General features: G+C 40.2%; 4 protein-coding genes across 7 annotated transcripts; 1 reads left to right on the top strand and 3 right to left on the bottom strand.

Moving 5' to 3' along the window:
• Positions 1 to 4: 4 nt before the first annotated feature.
• On the bottom strand, positions 5 to 7282 carry ighmbp2 (immunoglobulin mu DNA binding protein 2). 2 transcript variants are annotated; one of them, XM_005470652.4, is made up of 16 exons: positions 7138 to 7282; positions 6338 to 6420; positions 5667 to 5836; positions 5013 to 5208; positions 4829 to 4926; positions 4553 to 4716; positions 4255 to 4455; positions 4031 to 4172; positions 3770 to 3944; positions 2771 to 2953; positions 2559 to 2677; positions 2367 to 2461; positions 1731 to 1854; positions 801 to 1610; positions 506 to 705; positions 5 to 376 (listed from the first exon to the last, which is right to left on the bottom strand). In XM_005470652.4, exons 2-16 carry the CDS (start codon positions 6412 to 6414, stop codon positions 179 to 181), a joined length of 2952 nt encoding a protein of 983 aa, XP_005470709.1. In that variant the 5' UTR covers positions 6415 to 6420; positions 7138 to 7282; the 3' UTR covers positions 5 to 178. The 2 variants fall into 2 exon arrangements, with proteins under 2 accessions (XP_005470709.1, XP_025764572.1); XM_025908787.1 differs by having other exon boundaries at positions 6338 to 6444; positions 7138 to 7255.
• A 92-nt stretch (positions 7283 to 7374) lies between these two features.
• Positions 7375 to 11171, top strand: chid1 (chitinase domain containing 1). Its single transcript, XM_003440467.5, has 12 exons — positions 7375 to 7785; positions 7955 to 8098; positions 8452 to 8584; positions 8685 to 8729; positions 8818 to 8924; positions 9017 to 9078; positions 9167 to 9256; positions 9370 to 9471; positions 9559 to 9708; positions 10229 to 10309; positions 10416 to 10458; positions 10545 to 11171. The coding sequence occupies exons 1-12, from the start codon at positions 7678 to 7680 to the stop codon at positions 10641 to 10643; spliced, it is 1164 nt and encodes a 387-aa protein (XP_003440515.1). The 5' UTR covers positions 7375 to 7677; the 3' UTR covers positions 10644 to 11171.
• Positions 10866 to 13695, bottom strand: gatd1 (glutamine amidotransferase class 1 domain containing 1). Its single transcript, XM_003440468.5, has 7 exons — positions 13531 to 13695; positions 13313 to 13389; positions 12164 to 12269; positions 11963 to 12070; positions 11770 to 11861; positions 11574 to 11667; positions 10866 to 11480 (listed from the first exon to the last, which is right to left on the bottom strand). The coding sequence occupies exons 1-7, from the start codon at positions 13577 to 13579 to the stop codon at positions 11365 to 11367; spliced, it is 642 nt and encodes a 213-aa protein (XP_003440516.1). The 5' UTR covers positions 13580 to 13695; the 3' UTR covers positions 10866 to 11364.
• Positions 13696 to 13749: 54 nt separating this feature from the next.
• cd151 (CD151 molecule) lies at positions 13750 to 18394 on the bottom strand. Of its 3 annotated transcripts, XM_005470649.4 has the most exons (9): positions 18200 to 18394; positions 17245 to 17329; positions 16645 to 16836; positions 15933 to 16007; positions 15528 to 15548; positions 15166 to 15270; positions 14883 to 15038; positions 14694 to 14780; positions 13750 to 14595 (listed from the first exon to the last, which is right to left on the bottom strand). In XM_005470649.4, the coding sequence occupies exons 2-9, from the start codon at positions 17326 to 17328 to the stop codon at positions 14536 to 14538; spliced, it is 780 nt and encodes a 259-aa protein (XP_005470706.1). In that variant the 5' UTR covers position 17329; positions 18200 to 18394; the 3' UTR covers positions 13750 to 14535. The 3 variants fall into 3 exon arrangements, with proteins under 3 accessions (XP_005470706.1, XP_003440382.1, XP_005470707.1); XM_003440334.5 differs by lacking the exon at positions 15528 to 15548 and having other exon boundaries at positions 18200 to 18393; XM_005470650.4 differs by lacking the exons at positions 15528 to 15548; positions 15933 to 16007.
• Between the last annotated feature and the right edge of the window lie 122 nt (positions 18395 to 18516).

The raw sequence follows: 18516 nt of genomic DNA, 5'->3' as shown, positions 1-18516 counted from the left end.
TGAATATGTTTTGTAATTAAAATTATTTATTTAAATAAGAGTTTTTCAGCAGGAAATTATACTGCACTGTATCAAACTGAGGTCCAAAGAGCAAGAAAATAAACAATTTCAAACACTCTTTTAGCTTTCTCAGAACAAAGTCTTTAGATTTATTTAAATTTAGTGTCAAGTGGTGGCATTAACCATCCTTCTCTTTGTTTTTTGGCTTCCTCTGTGACGCCATGTCTTTTAGCTTAGAATCCAATTTTCTTTGCAGATAGGCCTTCTTATTGGGGTCCATAGATTTGTCTTTCTTCCCACTCCCAGCATAAAGAATGCCCTCTTTACTTATCCTCATTCGAGCATGAGACTTGGCTTTATCTCCACAGCCATGCACCTGAAAAGTATTTGCAAGATGTCAATCAGACTTTCAAGTTAAAAAAAAAAAAATTCCACAGATGCTTGGCAGGTGTTATCTGTTAACCTACACGTCAAACATACTACTCAATTGAGGCATGCCTCTTACCTCTGGTATATGATGACTGAGACAATACTGCCTGTTGCAGAACAGGCAGAGCTGCCCGAGTGTTAGCACAGATGCTTTGCACTTGACAAAACTACAAACACTGTCGGCCTTCATGACACTACTGATGAGTGTGTCGAAGTCGTCATCTGGAGCAGAGGCAGCAGCGATGTCGCAGGCCCCTGCCTTGGTTCGATTTTTACCTGGGGTTGAAAAACGATGCAGAGTTAAACTGTTAGAAAGCTGATGGGTAAGAAAACACCTTTAAATGCTTTGTTTAGACGCTTCTGATGCAAACCTTTTGCTTTTTTTGATGAGTGGCCTTGAGGTGGATGAATGTTGTTCTGCTGCTTTTTTTGTTGAGCGTTTTCTTCCCTTTTCTGCTGCTCCCTCTTCATCCTCTCTAAATGTAAACTTTTCAGGTCTAAGGGGGGTTGAGACGATGGCTCACTTTTTGAATCTGGGACCGTTTCCTCTTCCTCTTCCGTTGCTGCTCGTGCTTCTTCTTTGGCTGGTTTTGACACTGGGGGTCTGGAGACAGTGATACACCTTTCACTTCCCTCCCCTTTGCTCTCATGAATGAGGCCCAGCTCCTCAGCGATCTCATGGACCAGCAGCCGGTCATGTGAGTTAAATGATGATGGAAACTGTAGCTCACTCTGGTTTAAGTTCTTCATAAACCTTTCCACCTGCTCTCTGATCTCAGCACGTCTGCCCTTACTCTGCTCTTGCTCTGCTGATGTGCTAGACTTTGCTTGCTTCTCTGAACCAGTTGCATTTTCCTTACTGCTGCTACCAGCAGATTTTTTCTGTCCTGGCTTTGCTTTACTGGAGGGCTGATCCTTGACCTTGTGTTTGGTAGATGTGGACGTGCTGGAAGAAGCAGTTTTCGCATCTTTGTGGTCACGGGTGTAGTTTTGTGGTACGATGTCTTGAATGTACTCGAACGCTGTTCTGACCTCACCAAACTCAGTCATGTGATCGATCAGGGATTTCAGAAAACCGTGATTCTGAACGGTTTGAGTGTCACACACGACAGCGATGTGTCGTCTTGCACGTGTAACGGCAACATTTATCCTTCTGTCCTCTGCTAGAAATCCAACTTCACCTAAAATAAATGGAATCAGTGGAAAAAAAATTGTGAGTAGACAGATAAACTGTTGTTTATGTTTAACACAGCTAACATCTACAATTCTGTGACAGAATTAAAAGGAATGTCATGAACAACCTTTTCTGTTGGATCGAACTAACGACAACACGACAGCCTCTTTTTCCCTGCCCTGAAATCCATCCACTGATTTTATCTCGAGCTCTGGATGCTTTGCAGAAAGTTTCTGACGTAGAAGATCGACCTGTACGGAGAGAAAAACGGTTGTTGTATTCAAAACAGCACTGTTATATCCATTTTCCTTGGCAGCTGTGGCTTAGGTGGTATAGCGGAATGTCTACCAATCAGAAGGTAGGTGGATTGATGGGTCCACCTGTGTCGAAGTATCCTCGGGCAAGATACTGAAGCCCGAGTTGCCTCCAATTGCATTGTGAGTATGTGAATGTTAGACAAAAGCACTGTATGAATGTGTGTGATTGGCTGAATGAGACTTAGAAAGGGCTTTGAGTGCTCAAAATTAAGTAGAAAGGCATTATATAAGTACCAGTGTGTTTACCATTTACCATTTAAATGATAAAGCTTTGGGTGTTTATTTTTATCAAAGGGAAAGATATTTTTACATATATACACAATGCAAATTTATTACACTGTGCTATGATGATCTAACCTTCAGGACAATTGTTAATAATTCTCCCTGGAAAACAAATCAGTTAATTGATAATCTTTGGTGCTGCCAGTCTCATTTCTGTGACTTACTTGTAGATTGTATGGAGCAATAACAGCTATGTCTTTAGCTTTAACTCCTGCTTCAGTCAGAGCTTTTATGTGCAGATCGACGATGTCGACCTCACCTGAGGAAACAGATCACACGCTGTTAAACTGTCATACCACACAAGCAGTAAACATAGATTGTTTTTTTTTACAAGCTAAAATTAAAAAAAGAATAACCTGTGTTGCCTTTGGACTGCTCATCTGCGACCTCCATTTCACTCAGACCACACCCCGCTGTGTCAATAAGAAGCAGCGGCGTGCTGGTCTCTTCAACGCATGCGACTCCTGCTAGATCTCTGTTTTGAGTGACATTTTTAAATGAATCCAAAGATTCATCCTTCATCAGAACACAAATATGAGATGCTTTAAAATAATACATTGGGTCTCACTTCAGTAAATGTCCCTCCACGGAGCTGTGAGCGGTCAGTCTTCCCTGGTACATCTCCTTGGAGGCCCACTGCATAATGGCACTGTTCATGCGGTACTGAACTGTCAGCATACGAACCACCGAGTCCCCGTACATCTGGATAAGTCTCTCCATAAGACTCAGAGATAAGCCTTTTGATGCAGCCCTGTATGCAACAGAACAACATACAAATTTCACAGATTTACTATTTAATTTCCTGAAAACAGTCTTTTCTACCCAGTTAGCTTTGTGAGACAGACAACCAGCCTCATTCGCATTCACATCTATGGCCAATTTAGAATACCCATTTAACCCAACCCCAGAAACTGCACATCTTTGGACTGTGGGAGAAAGCCAGAATACCAGGAGAAATCCCTGCTGTACCCTGCCTCTTGCCCTGTGACAACTGGAATAGGCTACAGCCCTGCACAACCCTGAATGGAAAAGTGGAAAAAAATGGATAGAGCATCGATGACTTCTTTCTGACTGATGATTTGATACCTGAATTAAAAGTGCATTAGGACGGGATCTCTGAACCACCAGTGCACACAGAAGAGCTGATTAGAGCTAAAAAAAACCTGTTTCTGTGTTTTTAAAAGCAACAGACTGGAAAACTATGTAACCTATCCTTTAACCAAGATTGTTGTTTTTATAATCAGAAATCTGAATGCTTCAGAAAATGTGTCAAAAGTGTTTTTTAAAGGAAAAATTAAAATTCTAAAAACTATTTCTAGTGACATCCTTTGGATTTTGTCCTCCACTTTTAACTCCAGAGGCTTAATAAAAGCAACTGTGCGAGGCGGTGAAGGTCTCATTATTCAGGTTATGTTACAACCCATTTACATACTGACAACAGATAAATGCTACATAGTGTATTTTAAGGTTAAAAACTTCTGGGAGTTGAGGAAAAAGGTCACAACGGTATAGATATCAAATGCTGAATATTATGAATGCATAAAAAACCCAAACTTGAATTTTTTACATTTGTGATTTAATCGTAGGTGGTAACTGCTTGTAGTCTCCAGCCAGGATGCACTTGCGCGCTCTAAGCAGGGCGATCCAGCAGCTGCTCTCCAGTGCCTGAGCACACTCATCTATCACCACCCAGTCAAAATGTTCAGCTGGCAGGAACTTCAGAGGCCCGTCATCGCAGGCACCTGCACACACGCAGACAAGCGCTCTCAGATTACCTTTCATCATTACTCCAGCATCTGAATGACACTGTCATCGGGCCATTACTCACCTGTGTTGGTTGATAACACAACGTCAGCACTTTTAAGAATCTGGGCGATGGCTGCTGTCTCTCTGTTTTTCAGCTCTTTTCTCAGCTCTCCTATTTCTCGTTTCAAGTTCCCCCGTTCTCCTTTCTCCTTCTTCATTCCCGTCTTGGAACAATCACAACGTCATAAATCATTCGAGACGGCGCTAAAATGACATGTTAGCGGGACACCACACTATAATACTCACAAATGCTTTATCAATGTCCTTCCGGATCTCAGCGATGATGTTTGCGTTGTCACTCTGAGCCAGGATGGCATCCAGTGAATGTTTCTGTATGGACTCCAGTAGCCTGGCCGGGTGACCCAGCCTCAGGACCTTGGCTTTGCACTGGGCTAACCTCTCCACTAAATTATCCACCGCCACATTTGAAGGAGCACAGCACAGGACCTGCACAGTCACAAGAGCCAAAGTAATCCTGTCTAGACTAGAGTTGTGGCATTGATAACATTCTTCTTTATACACTAATAAATTCACATTTTTGCACCTTTTGCCCATGTTTGACAGCTTGGAGGATGATCTCCACCACAGTGGTGGTCTTCCCAGTGCCCGGAGGCCCATGAATCACTGCCAGCTCTCTCTGTGACAGAGCGAAGGATACAGCTTCTCTTTGGGAGTCATCCAAGTTTGAGTTAAAGAATTCAACCTTATCTGATGAAACAAAACAGAGGCAAACACCAATGTGCTGAATGTTATATATGCATATGGAAACTTGGATTTCTAAACCATCATTTAATTAAAAAAGGAACTAATATTTACTCACTTGGTTGTGACTGAGAAGTAGGTTTTGTGTCTCCAAAGAGAACACTTATTAAATTGGAAGCTGGTCCATTGTTGTATCCATTTAATGTATTCAAAGCACTGCAAACAGAAAACCCATGGGTTAAGTTTCAAAGGTGTACTGATTCACATGCACTGAGGTATTTTTGGTTACAGATATTCCTCACCGTTTCATTCGTTTGTAGGTGACATCGTTTGCTAACTTTAAAAGGTTGTAAAGTGCATCTGAATCAAAACTATGGCCATCCTTTAAATCATCAAAGGCCACACTTATAGATGCTTGGCCGACCCTTGTGACAATCCCAGTACTGATCTGTGAGGCTGCAGCGCATCCAGTAGTGTCATACAAGCCAACTATATCACCTGCAAAGACAGACACATACCTCACTGTAATATAAACATAAATTAATTACATTTTATTTATATAGTGCAAATCAGAACAACCATTTCTAAAGGTGCTTTATATTGTGAGGTAAAACTCTATAATAATGGAGAGACAACCCCCTATGAGCGAGCACTTGACAAACGTGGGAAAGCAAAGCTTTTAACAGGAAGACAGCTCTGACAGAACCAGGCTCAGGAAGGGGCAGCCATCTGCTGCGACCTGTTGGTGGTGAAGGAGGGGAGACAGGCAAAAAGACAAACTGTGGAAGAGAGCCTAGTCCTGTTACAGGATAACTAAATGAGGATTCATGGTCACCTGATCCAGCCTTAACTATAAGCTTTACCAAAAAAGAAAATTTTAGGCCTAATCTTAAAAGGAAAAGGGCCTTAAAGCTGAACACTCTGCCTCGTAAAGTAAAAACAGACGTCAATCTCACCAGGCCCGAAGCTGTTGCTCGGCAGAGATGAGAACCCAAGATGCTTTCTTGGCTCCAAGATGACGACTGTGCGGCCATAGAGGCCTGTGGACTGACTTCCTATCTGCAGTTTCAGCAGGCAAACACCTTTGTTTTGAAGATCCTTGAGAGAAATGTTCTCCTGCCATACCCTGAGGGCACAAAAAAGGGCAATCACGAGTGACAACTGTTGATAACAACATTTGGTTTTATATTATTTCCAGGAGAAACCTGTGTTTAAGATAAGATAAGATAAGATAAGATAAGATAACCTTTATTAGTCCCACACGTGGGGAAATTTGTTTTGTCACAGCAGAAAGTGGAAAGTTATATAGCAAAGATTAGAATACAATAAGAATAATATACTGTACACAACTGTACAGAATAGAATAGCATAAAATAAAATACTATATACAGTAGAATAAAATATACAATAGGATAAAAATTGAATACAAATGCTATATACAACTGAGTAAAAATACAACTTTGTCAGAAAAGAGTATTGAGCAACAAATCCATTTTCTTAAAACCACACCTTAATCTCTCTGAAAACAATTTAAATAAAAATAATAAAAACATCTTTATGTCGCACAGTTCAGCAAACTAAATTCTGCAGTGTGACCGTTTGACAGTGCAGATGTCATATTACATACCTGGTCTCCTCTATCTCAGCCTCCCGCTCCTCCTGCAGAAGCTCGAGTGTCTTGGACACAAACTTTTCCAAGGCCATCACTCACTGAATGGTAACAGAACAAGAAGTCTGTAGCACATCATTTGATTTTTAGAAAAACATCTCTACATGCTATAATATTTATAATGTGCAACAGATTATATTTGATAAATAATCTTAATTTTGTGATTTATGGATTAGTTAAATCGACATTTCACCCACTTTAATACTAAAGTATAGTTTTGCTTCCATAGTTCATGCTTTTTCTACCTTCTGTTTTGCTGTTTTACAGTTTTATTTCTATACACCTTTTCTTTGTGTTAAAAAAATTGATTTAATGTTCTACAAAAAACCCAAACAAATAACAAACAAAATAAAAACGTCTGTATGCAAAGCAATAATAGTTATTCATGATCATACTACTACACAGGTTAAATTGGTCTTTTAACCATATTTAAATATTTTTGTACTTTTCCTGTAATTCTCCTCCTAAATAATTCGTCCGAAACTGAATCTACTAGCCTGTACAACCATTACTGTATTTATTTTATTTTTAATTTTGGGAAAACGACAAAAACAACAAGGGAAAAACGAAAATTACATTAAAAAGCTGTAAAATAAAAAGCACTAGGACCCACTCTTACTTATCATAGATGAAAGTAACCCTTAAAAAAGAAGCAGGGTATAGGTAAATCGTTTCAATGCACACACATGTTAAAGCTAAATGCTGACATCACAGCCACGGTCATTTACGAGCAGTTAGCAAGCGAGAACTGCACTCACCTGTTAGTGCCTGAAACCTAAAGACGGAAAGGCCAAATTTAACGTTAGTTAATCATGTAAAATAACTTGGAAATGTAACACCCTCCTCTCTGTCATTACTCAGGTGGATTTGTTTGTTTCCTGTTCTCTTCCTTGTTTGTGTTTTACTGGTTGACAAACTCGCCACACTGCCACCTATAGGCTCGGATGACACAAACACGCACCTTTTATTTTGAAAAACGCAAAACCCGGAAGTTTCCTGGCGAGGCTGACGCTTCAGAAGCACATTGAGATAAGTTGTCAGTCAAACAGACACCAACCGCCTGACATCAAAAGCTTTCAGTCTGTTTATGGTTATTTCGGGTAGTATGTTTTAGCAGGACGAGCCGGGCCGTTCTGGGTCATTGCTCTGCTTGATTTCAGGCCGCGAGAGGATATGGTGGTTTCTAATCTCACACATCCCACTAAAGGAAGGAAACACTTGCACTGCAAATCTGCAGACCTCAGCTAGCCAATCTTATATTTAACTGCTCTGGGTTTTTTTTAATTGGCTTTTTGGAAATGAGAGCCTCGTTAGTCTTCCTTCATATCGTCTCATGCTGCTGGCTGGTCAGTGCCACACTTTCAAAAACCGATGCAAAGAAGTCGTCGCACAAAGCTGAAGCTGAGGTGAGTAACTTCAGGTCTTAATCTTTAAACTGGTTCGAGCTGTTCTGTGCTGTCAGGTCAAACAGGTCTGAATGCGTTTGCCTAAAATGTCCTTGGTCTCCTGTCTCCGTCCTGTCGTGGTTATCTGTTACTGAAACGGGCTCTTTTCTCTTTGATCTCACTTGTTTAGACATCTCCAGCAGAATTGTCTGTACTGGAGAGAAACCTTGTTGTGTCAGACCCGCACTGGAAAGACATAGCGAAGGAGGAAAAGAGGTACTGTGCACACATCAAGAAAACGTTTCAAGGACCAGTGCTTGGATATGTTACACCCGTAAGTCTGAAATCCAGTCACAATTATATCTCCTTGTTCTCCTGCTGAATTTAAACGTGTGCCAATAGTGGAAGTGATAGGACAGACCACAGCCATGTGATCTCCAGTGAGTAGATTTATCAGTTGATAGATAATGAATCATTTACTGGTTTGACAATCACATTCTAATTTCGGAATCTCTATTAGCTGTCACCAAAAAATCTATCCAATCCCCCCCATCTATGACACTGGAGTGGTAACACTTTAATTTAATATGCTTATGGTCATGTAAGAAAATTAAAAACCTGCCCTTAGGGTTTCATATGTACGTTTTAGCACAGTCAAAGACACAACTTATTCTTCTCATCCTGCAGTGGAATTCCCACGGCTATGACGTTGCCAAGATGTTTGGGTCCAAGCTCACTTCGGTGTCACCGGTGTGGCTTCAGCTGCGCAGACGAGGACCCGAAACCTTTGACATTACGGGACTCCACGATCACGATCCAGGCAGATGATCCACTTTTTTCCTTAACTTTATCACTGATTAAAGCCTCACCTTAAGTCACGGATGAACATGAGGTAAAAGAGCGTCTTTTGATCTTTTCAGGCTGGGTCAAAGCTGTACGCAAGTCTAACAAAAAAGTCAGGATTGGTGAGTGAATGCCAACTTTACTGCCCACAGGTACTCAAGTCTGATTGTACGGATTCAGATTAGTTCATTTTCTTTTTTTTACCATCAGTGCCTCGGCTCTTATTTGATGGCTGGTCCTACCAGGACTACATGGCAGTATTTGGAAGTGAGGATGAAATTGACGAGTTGGGAACTGAGCTGGTGGATGTTGCAAAAGTAAACAAGTAGCTTTTGTGTCTTTAATTCCAATAAAACCTTTTTTTTGGTTTATTCAGTGACTGATTAACGTAAATGCCATGATTTTGCAGACTGAAGGTTTTGATGGCTTCACCTTGGAGTTGTGGAGTCAGCTGGGAGGTAACAAAAGAAAGTGAGTGATTCTGTTGCAAGCCCCGATCACAAGTTTTGCTTTGTCTGAGGTTAATCAATAATCAAACATTTCTAATCTACCCACACAGGGAACTGGTCCATTTGGTGAAACACATATGCGAGACTTTGAAAGCTAAAAGATTAGACTGCATTCTTGTTATTCCACCAGCAATAACAAGGTGAATTCATTTATTTTGCATTCAGCAGATATAAATGCTAAAAAAAAAAACCCCAAAACAACAAAACCAATCAGTGTGATTGGTTTAGATTTGTTTTTCCTGTGAATTATCAGCGCAGGGCAGCCGGGCATGTTTGGCAGGGAGGAGTTTGAGCAGTTGGCCCCAGTTGTCGATGGATTCAGTCTCATGACATATGACTATTCCAGCGGTGCCAGGTGAGTACATGGGCACAGGTGATGCTACAAGAGGATTCAAACTGGCGTTAATCCAGTTTTCTGAGTTGTGTGCTGTTGTTTTTATAGGCCGGGCCCTAGCTCTCCGCTGCCCTGGGTCAGAGACTGTGTCCTCCAGCTTGCACCAAACTCTCAGTGGAGGGAGAAGATTCTGCTTGGTCTCAATCTGTACGGCCTTGATTTTGCAAGCCAGGGAACAGAGCCAGTCCTGGGGACAAGGTGAGCTGAAACTCTGGCTATTGCTGCAACACTTTAAACAGCTTTTACCAAATTACAACAGCAGTTGCCTCAGGCGCTTTATATTGTAAGGTCAAGACCATAAAATAATACAAAGACACAATAATTCAAAATGGACGGTTTAATAACCTTGACTCTCTGGCTCTCTCTGGGGCCATGAAAACTTTAAAGGGATTCCTCCTTTAAAATTCCAATATTTCCCTTAAACATGAAATACCATAACTTCAAGCTCATTAGAATTGTAGAAACTCTGGCAATTCCATGTGAGTTTGCATGGATTAAAAAAAAAAAAAAAATTGGTTCCCTTTTGTTTTAGCAAAATAAAAAGAATTACGGGGTGGCTCAGGACTTTTTCACAGTACTAAACGTAATTTTCTGACTGCAAGTAGCATGAGCTTTTTATTTATAGTAAAAAATGGCAAGAAGTTGGAGTAAAGAGTCGATTGAGAACTTTGATATGGACTTGAAGCCTCTTACCGCACTCGTCTGTGGTTTCCTGCAGGTACATCGAGATTTTGCGAGAACACAGGCCAAAGGTTCTCTGGGATGAATACTCTGCAGAGCATTACTTCGCTTACAAGAGGTATTAATTTCATAAAACATCAGGGTTTAAACCATATTTCAAGGTCATTTAAATGTCCCAAGAGCTTTTCTTGATTAAATATCCTGTCCTCTGCCTTTTATTTTAGGAACAGTGCAGTTAAGCATGTGGTGTACTACCCTTCACTGAAGGTAAAACTGTTCACTTCTGCAATTAAAACAATAGTAGGAGTATTAATCATCAATGAGTGATTAATATTATTTCAACTGTTTTACAGTCAATCTACCTGAGGATTTCTTTAGCTGCTGAACTGGGAACAGGAATTTCCTTATGGGAATTGGGACAAGGACTGGATTATTTCTACGATCTGCTATAAGAGTTGGACTTGTTGGTGAACACTGTGAATTTTAGATTATTGACACAATAATTTTTTTTTTGTTATTGAAGTCAGTGCCGTTTTATTTTTTCCTATCTCGACATCTGCAGTGAGCCACTGACGGGGTTTAGTTAACGCTCAACTTGTTTGAGGGTCGTGAATGTATCGAGCTCTTGAATGATGCGGCGGTTTATTTTTAGGCATCTGCAACCAACAAAAAAAGGTACTTCAGTGTATTTTATTTCTTTTCTGTGATGATACGATTTAAAAAAAAAAAGAAAAGGAAAAAAAAAGTACAGATTAGTACAGAACATCTCTGCATTCAACAAAAGAAGCTGCATGATTATCAGTATGTATCCATCTTAAATAAGGGGTTTATTTATATATGGAGGCCTTCAGACTTCTGCAGCATCGCTTCAGTCCAACGCCTAAAATCATCTGTGCTCTTAAAAAGATTCATCCATCAGCAACAATACATCTGCTCCTGATGCTTTATTTTTTTATTATGTTTAAATCTACACAATCCTATCTTGCTTTTACTTGGTTTATAATAACAGCATCAACAAAGAACAAAGTGGTATGTTGCAGTTTTGCCAAACATCTCTTTCTGACCCAGCATTTTTCTGATACTTGTTCAAAATAAATGTTTAATTACATGAATATAAAAGTGGGACGACAAAGCTGTCGAATCGGAGCATTCCTCGTGCATTATTTCAGGTTTTTATTTGGCATTACAGAGCAGGATTAGATTATTTACAGCGAGCAAGGTTGACTGCATATTCTGTCCAGTTATGAGGTGCCTGTCTATGACCACATGCATGGCATCTTCTTGACTTGCTGCAAAAAAAACCCCACACAGACTATTATCAGACGGTTTTAGAAATAATTATTTGGTATTTGACTCTTCTGTTATTAGCAGGGTCAGCTCACCTGTGTACGATCCACCGCTGTCTTTCACGAAGTCTTCTACTATCAAGGGCAGGTTGGCAAAATCAGGTTCCCGCACCAGTTCAAACACTGAAGGCTTTTAAGATCAACAAGTTGGTGTTACTAAATACAGCAAACATGTGATAGCTGAACAGATATATGGGTTATATTTCCCCTAGTGAATACACCAAACACTAACCCCTGTTAAGCTGTAGCCACTGAAAATCCACCTCTGTCCTTCAGTGGCACAACACAGTGCAGACACTCCCTGCCCCACTGCACACACCGGCTCTGCACAGAGGGGGAAAAAACAAGCAAACTGCATGTACATGTGTTCCTAAAAAAACAACAAGAAAAATACATACAGATGTTAAAACAAGCCTGAAGCTCACTTTGTTGAGAGATGAAGTGCGTGAGAATGCGGTGCAGAGAGCCGCTGTGTGCCAGGTCATTCAGCGCTCCAGGGCAGTGTGGGATGAGCAGCGCCTGGTATCGGGCACCTTAAAAGGGGTCATCGTGACACAAGTGAGCAGATGGTAGTTAAAGCAGCAGACATGAAAATGGCCGAATGGGCATGAAATAAGTATTCTCACCATCTATGGATTCAAGTTTGGCTGGTGTTGCGTAGGGTTTCACACTGAAGTCCTGCACCCATCTAGCTGTGCTTTCATCAACCCCAACAAAGTCTATTGGCTTCCCCTGCAACCACAGAAACACTTCTGTACAGGGTAACATCACACATAATGACCACAAAGTGGACAAGAACCATTTCCAAGAACTGGGTTGCATCTTAAAGTGCACGTCCGTGACCTTTCAGATGTAGTAGTAGGGTGAAAGCAGGGTATAAAACAATTTTTTTCTGGTGTGTTAATCCATCTTTACAAACATGGATCTAAAAATGTATCTTTGTTGCAATAATATTTAAATTCTTTAAATTGGTGGTTGATAAATATTTTAAACTCAGGGTTCTGATCATTTTGCCTGCCCTGCCAGGATGAGCTACCAGTAGGAGAAAAAAAAAAAGGATTTTGTGATTGGCAATGTAGCTGCAATTTTATAACAAACTTGGATTTGAGGAAAAAACACTTTTTTTAGTAACACCCATATATTTGTATAAATGTGATGCTTCCGGTGCACAGGGACAATGGGCGTCACAGTGAAACGAGGTACTTGTTTGTCCTGGAGTTTCTTTTCCTTCTTTCTTTCATCCCCCTTGATTATACTGTTGTTGTTGGGTTTTTTTGTTTTTTTTTATCCTACAGGATACATCACTTTAAAGCTTTCTAATTTTAGCAACAAGCCACTGACTAGAAGCACCACTCTGTGGTCCTTTTGGTAACAATCTATTCTACATGCACCTATTTCAAAGTTATTTGAATGAACTTTAATTTCAGTACTCACCAGGACATAAAAACCGCATACAAGGAATCACCACAAAAGTTTAGTGATAAAGAGATTGCTGAATTTCCCCAAAATAAGCCCCCCCCCCAAAACAAAAAAAAATATAGTGGAATTTATATTTTTTATCACCATATTTAAAAAAACAAACAAGCAAAGAAAAAGTAAAAAAAAGAAGACGTATTTATTTATTTAACTTTTGAACTACTTATATTTCTCCTTTGATTTTTTTTTTTAAATCTACGGAGTTGTCATGGAGACTGTCTACGTAAGTACGGATTAACTCGCTGAGGTCACGACGGCTGTTCGTGTAGCTGCTATTTGCTTGTCAGGTGGAGTCTTACCCCAGGTGTGGCTGTCTGTAGGTTAAAGACCGGACTACAAAGGCTGAAGGACTGATGGAAAGATTTCGCAGACACCCCTGAATAAACAAAATGTGTGAGATAAAACGCTTCAGAGAGCTCATGCTAGTTCTGCAGCGCTAAGTAAGTCAAAGCTAACGGGCAAATTCATGAATGATTGAAAAAAGCCGAGCTGTTCAAAGTAAAGCTAACGGGCTCACCTTGAGAAGAAGCACTCGCCACTATCAAACACGTTGGTTTCGCAGACATTTTAATAATATTTGCTTTGAATTATAAAGAAAAACCTTGAGGGTGAGACGATGCAAAAGAAATACGCGAGGAGGGTGTACAGTCAGCTGACAACAACATCCGCTTATAATTTTCAAAATAAAAGTTCAGTCGCAAACCATGGAGGAATGATCTGAGAATTTGGGTGGAAATAATAAGCAAGTATCTTTTATTTGCATCCGACAAAGAAAAATAGTTCTTTATATTAGGTTTTTTTTTTAAAATATACATTTGTAATGACTATACATAAAAAAATAAGCAATCAAAAAGACAAACGGAGAAGCGGCCACAACATGCTCATATTGCTCTGCTCTTTAAAATGAGTGGTGTATATTTAAAGAATTAAAAATCCTTTTTGACCTAAATTAAAGAATACATAAACACATGCAAAGCTGTTTTGCAAGAACAAATGAGCAGTGCTGTCCAGCAGCATCGCAGTGTTTGAATAACTTTGCAGCATCGTAGGACTGTGGGGAAAAAATACTGTTTTGGGGTGGTGGGGTTATAATAATTTGGAAAACATTATAGAAGTCGTGTTACATTTTGTGATGTTTAAAAAAACTACAGTGAACCCTACAAGGGTGTTACAGTGGTGTGGTGGTTAGCATTATCACAGCATGAAGATCCTGGGTGCAAATCCAGCCTGAGGCCTTTCTGTGTGGAGTTTGCATGTTCTCTGCAGGTACTCCAACTTCCACCGACAGTTTAAAGATGTGCACAAGGTTAGGTTTATTGGTGATTCTAAATTGACTGTAGATGTGAATGGTTGTCTGTCTTCATGTATTAGCCCTGTGACAGATTGGTGACCTGTCCAATGGTGTACCCTCCCTCTCGCCATATGACTGCTAGGATAAGCTCCAGTACCCATCTCCATAGTCATGAATTGGACAATTGGAAGAAAATAAGTGGATGGATGGGGAGGGGGGGGAAGTACAAAATTAGTACGGATCTTCTTTCAAATTCCGGTAAAGGCAGCATGTAAACATCATCCCCAGAAGCTGAAACAAAACAGACACAAAGACCTCATTATTTCCAGACTCCATTAAAATAGATGTTCATATTTATCTCTGTTTTGCTCAGCAGTAAAAGCTTTTACCTGTAGAAATGCAATCCCTATACCAACTGCACCGAGAATATATAACTGACTCAAGAGGAATTTCTCTAACTTCATGATGCAGCCTCCCTGGGAGCACAAGAAAGAGGGAAAAAAAGAATAAATAATAATATCTTGTTATCATGTGAAATTTAGCCACACTGCGTCGATGGAGAGCTTTCTGGTTTTTACCTCCACTCTGTAGATGTTGGAGGGATGGTCCCTGCGGCCGCAGAGTTCACCTGGAGTTTTACAGCAGCTATCGGGAACAAGACGCTCGTTCTCTGCTGCCTGGATCCACACACTGTCGCTCCAGTCTGAGAAGTTGTGGCTGCCACAACACTTAAACTGAGAGGGAAAATAATGAGAAAATTGCAGTTAACACAGAATTTCATTATTAATCATGTCCAGTCTTACTAATGTTACTCATTTTTTATTCGAGCCTTTTTCTGAAACAAATTCTCCTTTTCCACACCTCCTGATGTAGTTTGTCCACAGCCTGTGTGATGCTCTCCTCTCCTGGCTGCTGGTATTTCTGCTGCATGGTCACTTTCAGGTTCTGTTTGAGCTCCTCATCCAGCTGTGAGACAGGAGAAGCACCTTAGCACCTCCCATCAACAAAAATAGCTCCTGATCAAGTTTCCTCCTTCCCCCGTAACATTCCTGTCTACCTGAGCAATACCCACAGATAACTCAAAATATATGAGCACAGATTCTGTGACCTCACTCCCTGGTTCTGATGAACACTCTTCAAATGACGTTGCAAATAAAAATAACCTCAACCTGTCAGAATTAAAACAGACTGATATGAAGGAAAAACACACTGCAGTAGATTACCTGGTAGCAGAAAGGGAAACACTGGAGCAAGAAAAAGGGAGGAAGAAAGATAGGCGTGAGAAGGATGGGGGAAAAAATGGACAAATGAACATGCGCAGAAAAGCATGCAGAACACATTTCACAAAGGAGTGCAGCAACTGACTGGTTGTTAGTTTTGAAATTAAAATGATGCAAAGCTAGGAAATATACTTGAAAGGAAAGTAGAATTGATAAAATACACATAATGCAAGCAGAAAGACAAAAAAAGACAGATTTGTAATTTCTGGGGTGAAATTTAAATGATAAATAGATATAACCATAAAAAATACTAGAAGCTGTGCAAGTTATGGCGAAATAAACTGTATTTTACTATTGACTTTTGTCTCTATATACAAACAGATACAAATAGAAAGTATGGCACCACACCTCTTGGTAGTTAATGTATGCCAGAACACCAGCAATGATTTCCAGCAGGAAAATACAGAGCAACAAGATCAGATACTGTAGGCAGAGACATAACAAAAATGGCTATGAATAGAGTGAAATGCCATCATTTTGCACCATTTTACAGAATATAATGTGACTGAACATATCCATGCATGGCTACAAAACACAAACATCATACTCCAGAAAATATGTGATTAAACAGTGGGAAAGGAAGGTGCTTGTTATAAAGATTATAAAGATATGACCATGGACATATACCACTGAGTCTGAGTGATATCCTCACAGACCCTCTGTCTGTCTGTCTGTCTGTCTGTCTGTCTCACTTACACACACTCTTAAGTCCAAGCAGCAGCTTGTGATGCCCTTCATTCCTCTGGCATGAGCCACACTCTATATCTAAACTCTTAAAGATACACTGTGCATGACTTTATCTGTTATATCTGACAGGCACGCCTGGCATAATGAGCTGCACTGAGTGCAGGCAGACGAGACAGAAGGTCACCAAGGATTAGCTTTCAATACACAACCTGGACTAGGCAGTGAGAGTGTATAAACATGGACCTAAGAGTGCCATGGTTTCTCATGTGAACTAATGAAAAAAGGATTTCAGCTTCTGTAGAGTGAAGTGAAACGGCCAAGAAAAATCAGTTTTTCTGTAACAGGCAGTATTTTGTGGGCGTGGTCACCATACCACTATCAAAAGACTCTTCATCTCGTTCAGCGTGGCACAGCAGCCGATTATACCGGTCACTATCACGATGACTCCAGCAGCTATCAGGATGTACGCCGAAGTTGCGTAGAAGCCGGAGCTGAGCAAACTGATGTAGTCACCCTTTTCCACCAGAGTCCACACGCCCACCGCCAACACAGCCCCACCTGCCAGCTGACAGAACATACCATTACCAGCTCAACTCAAACCAGATGCTCGTAGTGAGAATGCAGCACATAAGTTATAACTTTGCTCCTAAAATGTGATCATGCTGGACAACGCCTCATTCTTTCACTGTAAGCCCCGAGAGACTAGAACATCAGTCTGTTCTTAAAGCCTAAAGGAAATTGCAGTTAATAAAGTAAAAATAAGTAAATAAAAAAGTTTGTATGTTTTTTTTTTAAAAATGTGTTTGTGTACAAAAGAAGTCATCTTAATGTCTATGGCATTTTAAGCAGAGCACAAATTTAATGTTGCAACTTTAAATCAATTACAACTGACTGAATTACTATGACATCATTCAAAAGTTGCTTTTGTAATCTAAAATTCAGTGAAAATCCTTGCACTTTTTTATTAACATACCCAGAAAAGAACATTGAAAAGAAAAAGAAGATACTTCAGACAAATTGTCCCGCAGGCGTGCTTTTTTTCACGTCGAACTTCCATTCTGTTAAAAAAGGGGAATTATTAATGTTAGCAGTGTTCAAGCTGATACAATAAAGAAACAACCAAATATTAGATGGAACATCTCAGTCTCCCCCTAAAGGGATTACTACTGAGAGCAAAACTGCAGGCCATACCCCCCCCACCGCAAGATTTACACAGATTTCTGTTCCTATCCTTTATAATGGAAAGCTGTATTAGTGTCATATGTGATGTAGTTATACATGCAGTTTATTTGTATATCAGTTTCCTCTTTCAGTTCCCTTTAGTTCCGCCTTTGCTGTGGGTTGCAGAACAAACGGGCTTTTTGTGACAGCTATTGTTGAGATTGTACCTGACTCTTTGCACAGTAGCTCGAGGTGCTATAAGAGTGCAATGGAAAAGAGCTCAGAGATGAAATCAAATATGTTGTGGGGAAAACATACTTAACGTCCTGTGTCACATATCATCCAGCAGACAGACATACGTCCCCCGTTTCAGTAACATAATCCGATCGTCTCACTCTTCGGTGATTTCGTGTTAGCTTTTTACTCTTTACTTCAGGCTCAAGTCAAATGTTCTTATTCTTGCCTAAACTGAACTTTCCTGGTGCTTCTATTTTGAGAGAAGTCATGACCCTGAGCATCATGGGAAATGTTTTTTCTTTTTTTTATATTTTAAACACAAGTGAACATCTTTCTTTGAAACATAAATAAACAAAGAACAGTTAAAAAGATAACACATATAAACCTGATTAAAATATACTTTTAAGACAATCTTAATGTGTAAGTACGACTGAAAACAATATCACCATGGTCATATTCAGAGTTATTTTTAACTCATTGTGTCATGGAAAAACTGCTCTCTGTTTTCACACAGACCAAAATACTCCTACCTGGTTTAGATGGTGGACCTCCCAAAGGATGTAGATTATCAGGGTAACGTCTTTTCAGAGTCCACCGACCTCAGCGTCCAACTGTCTTTGAAGGTTGAGCGCAACAGTGTAAGTTCTCAGCTGACAGTCACACTCGAGCCTCCCACTCAAGCGTCTGAGCGTCTGTCCTCTTTTGGCACAACAGGCTGCTCGCCCCTCCGCAAGCTGTACTTGTCTGCCCCCAGCTGGTTTCCCATGCGTACGAGCTCTACTTGCTTTAAAGCATGCAGCTTAAAGGTTTAACTGATCTTTTTTTAAAAGACACATGACAAAACAGC

The sequence above is a fragment of the Oreochromis niloticus genome, linkage group LG7 (genome assembly GCF_001858045.2).
Source record: "Oreochromis niloticus isolate F11D_XX linkage group LG7, O_niloticus_UMD_NMBU, whole genome shotgun sequence".
Lineage (NCBI taxonomy): Eukaryota > Metazoa > Chordata > Actinopteri > Cichliformes > Cichlidae > Oreochromis > Oreochromis niloticus.
This window is presented reverse-complemented; position numbering and strand designations above follow the sequence as displayed.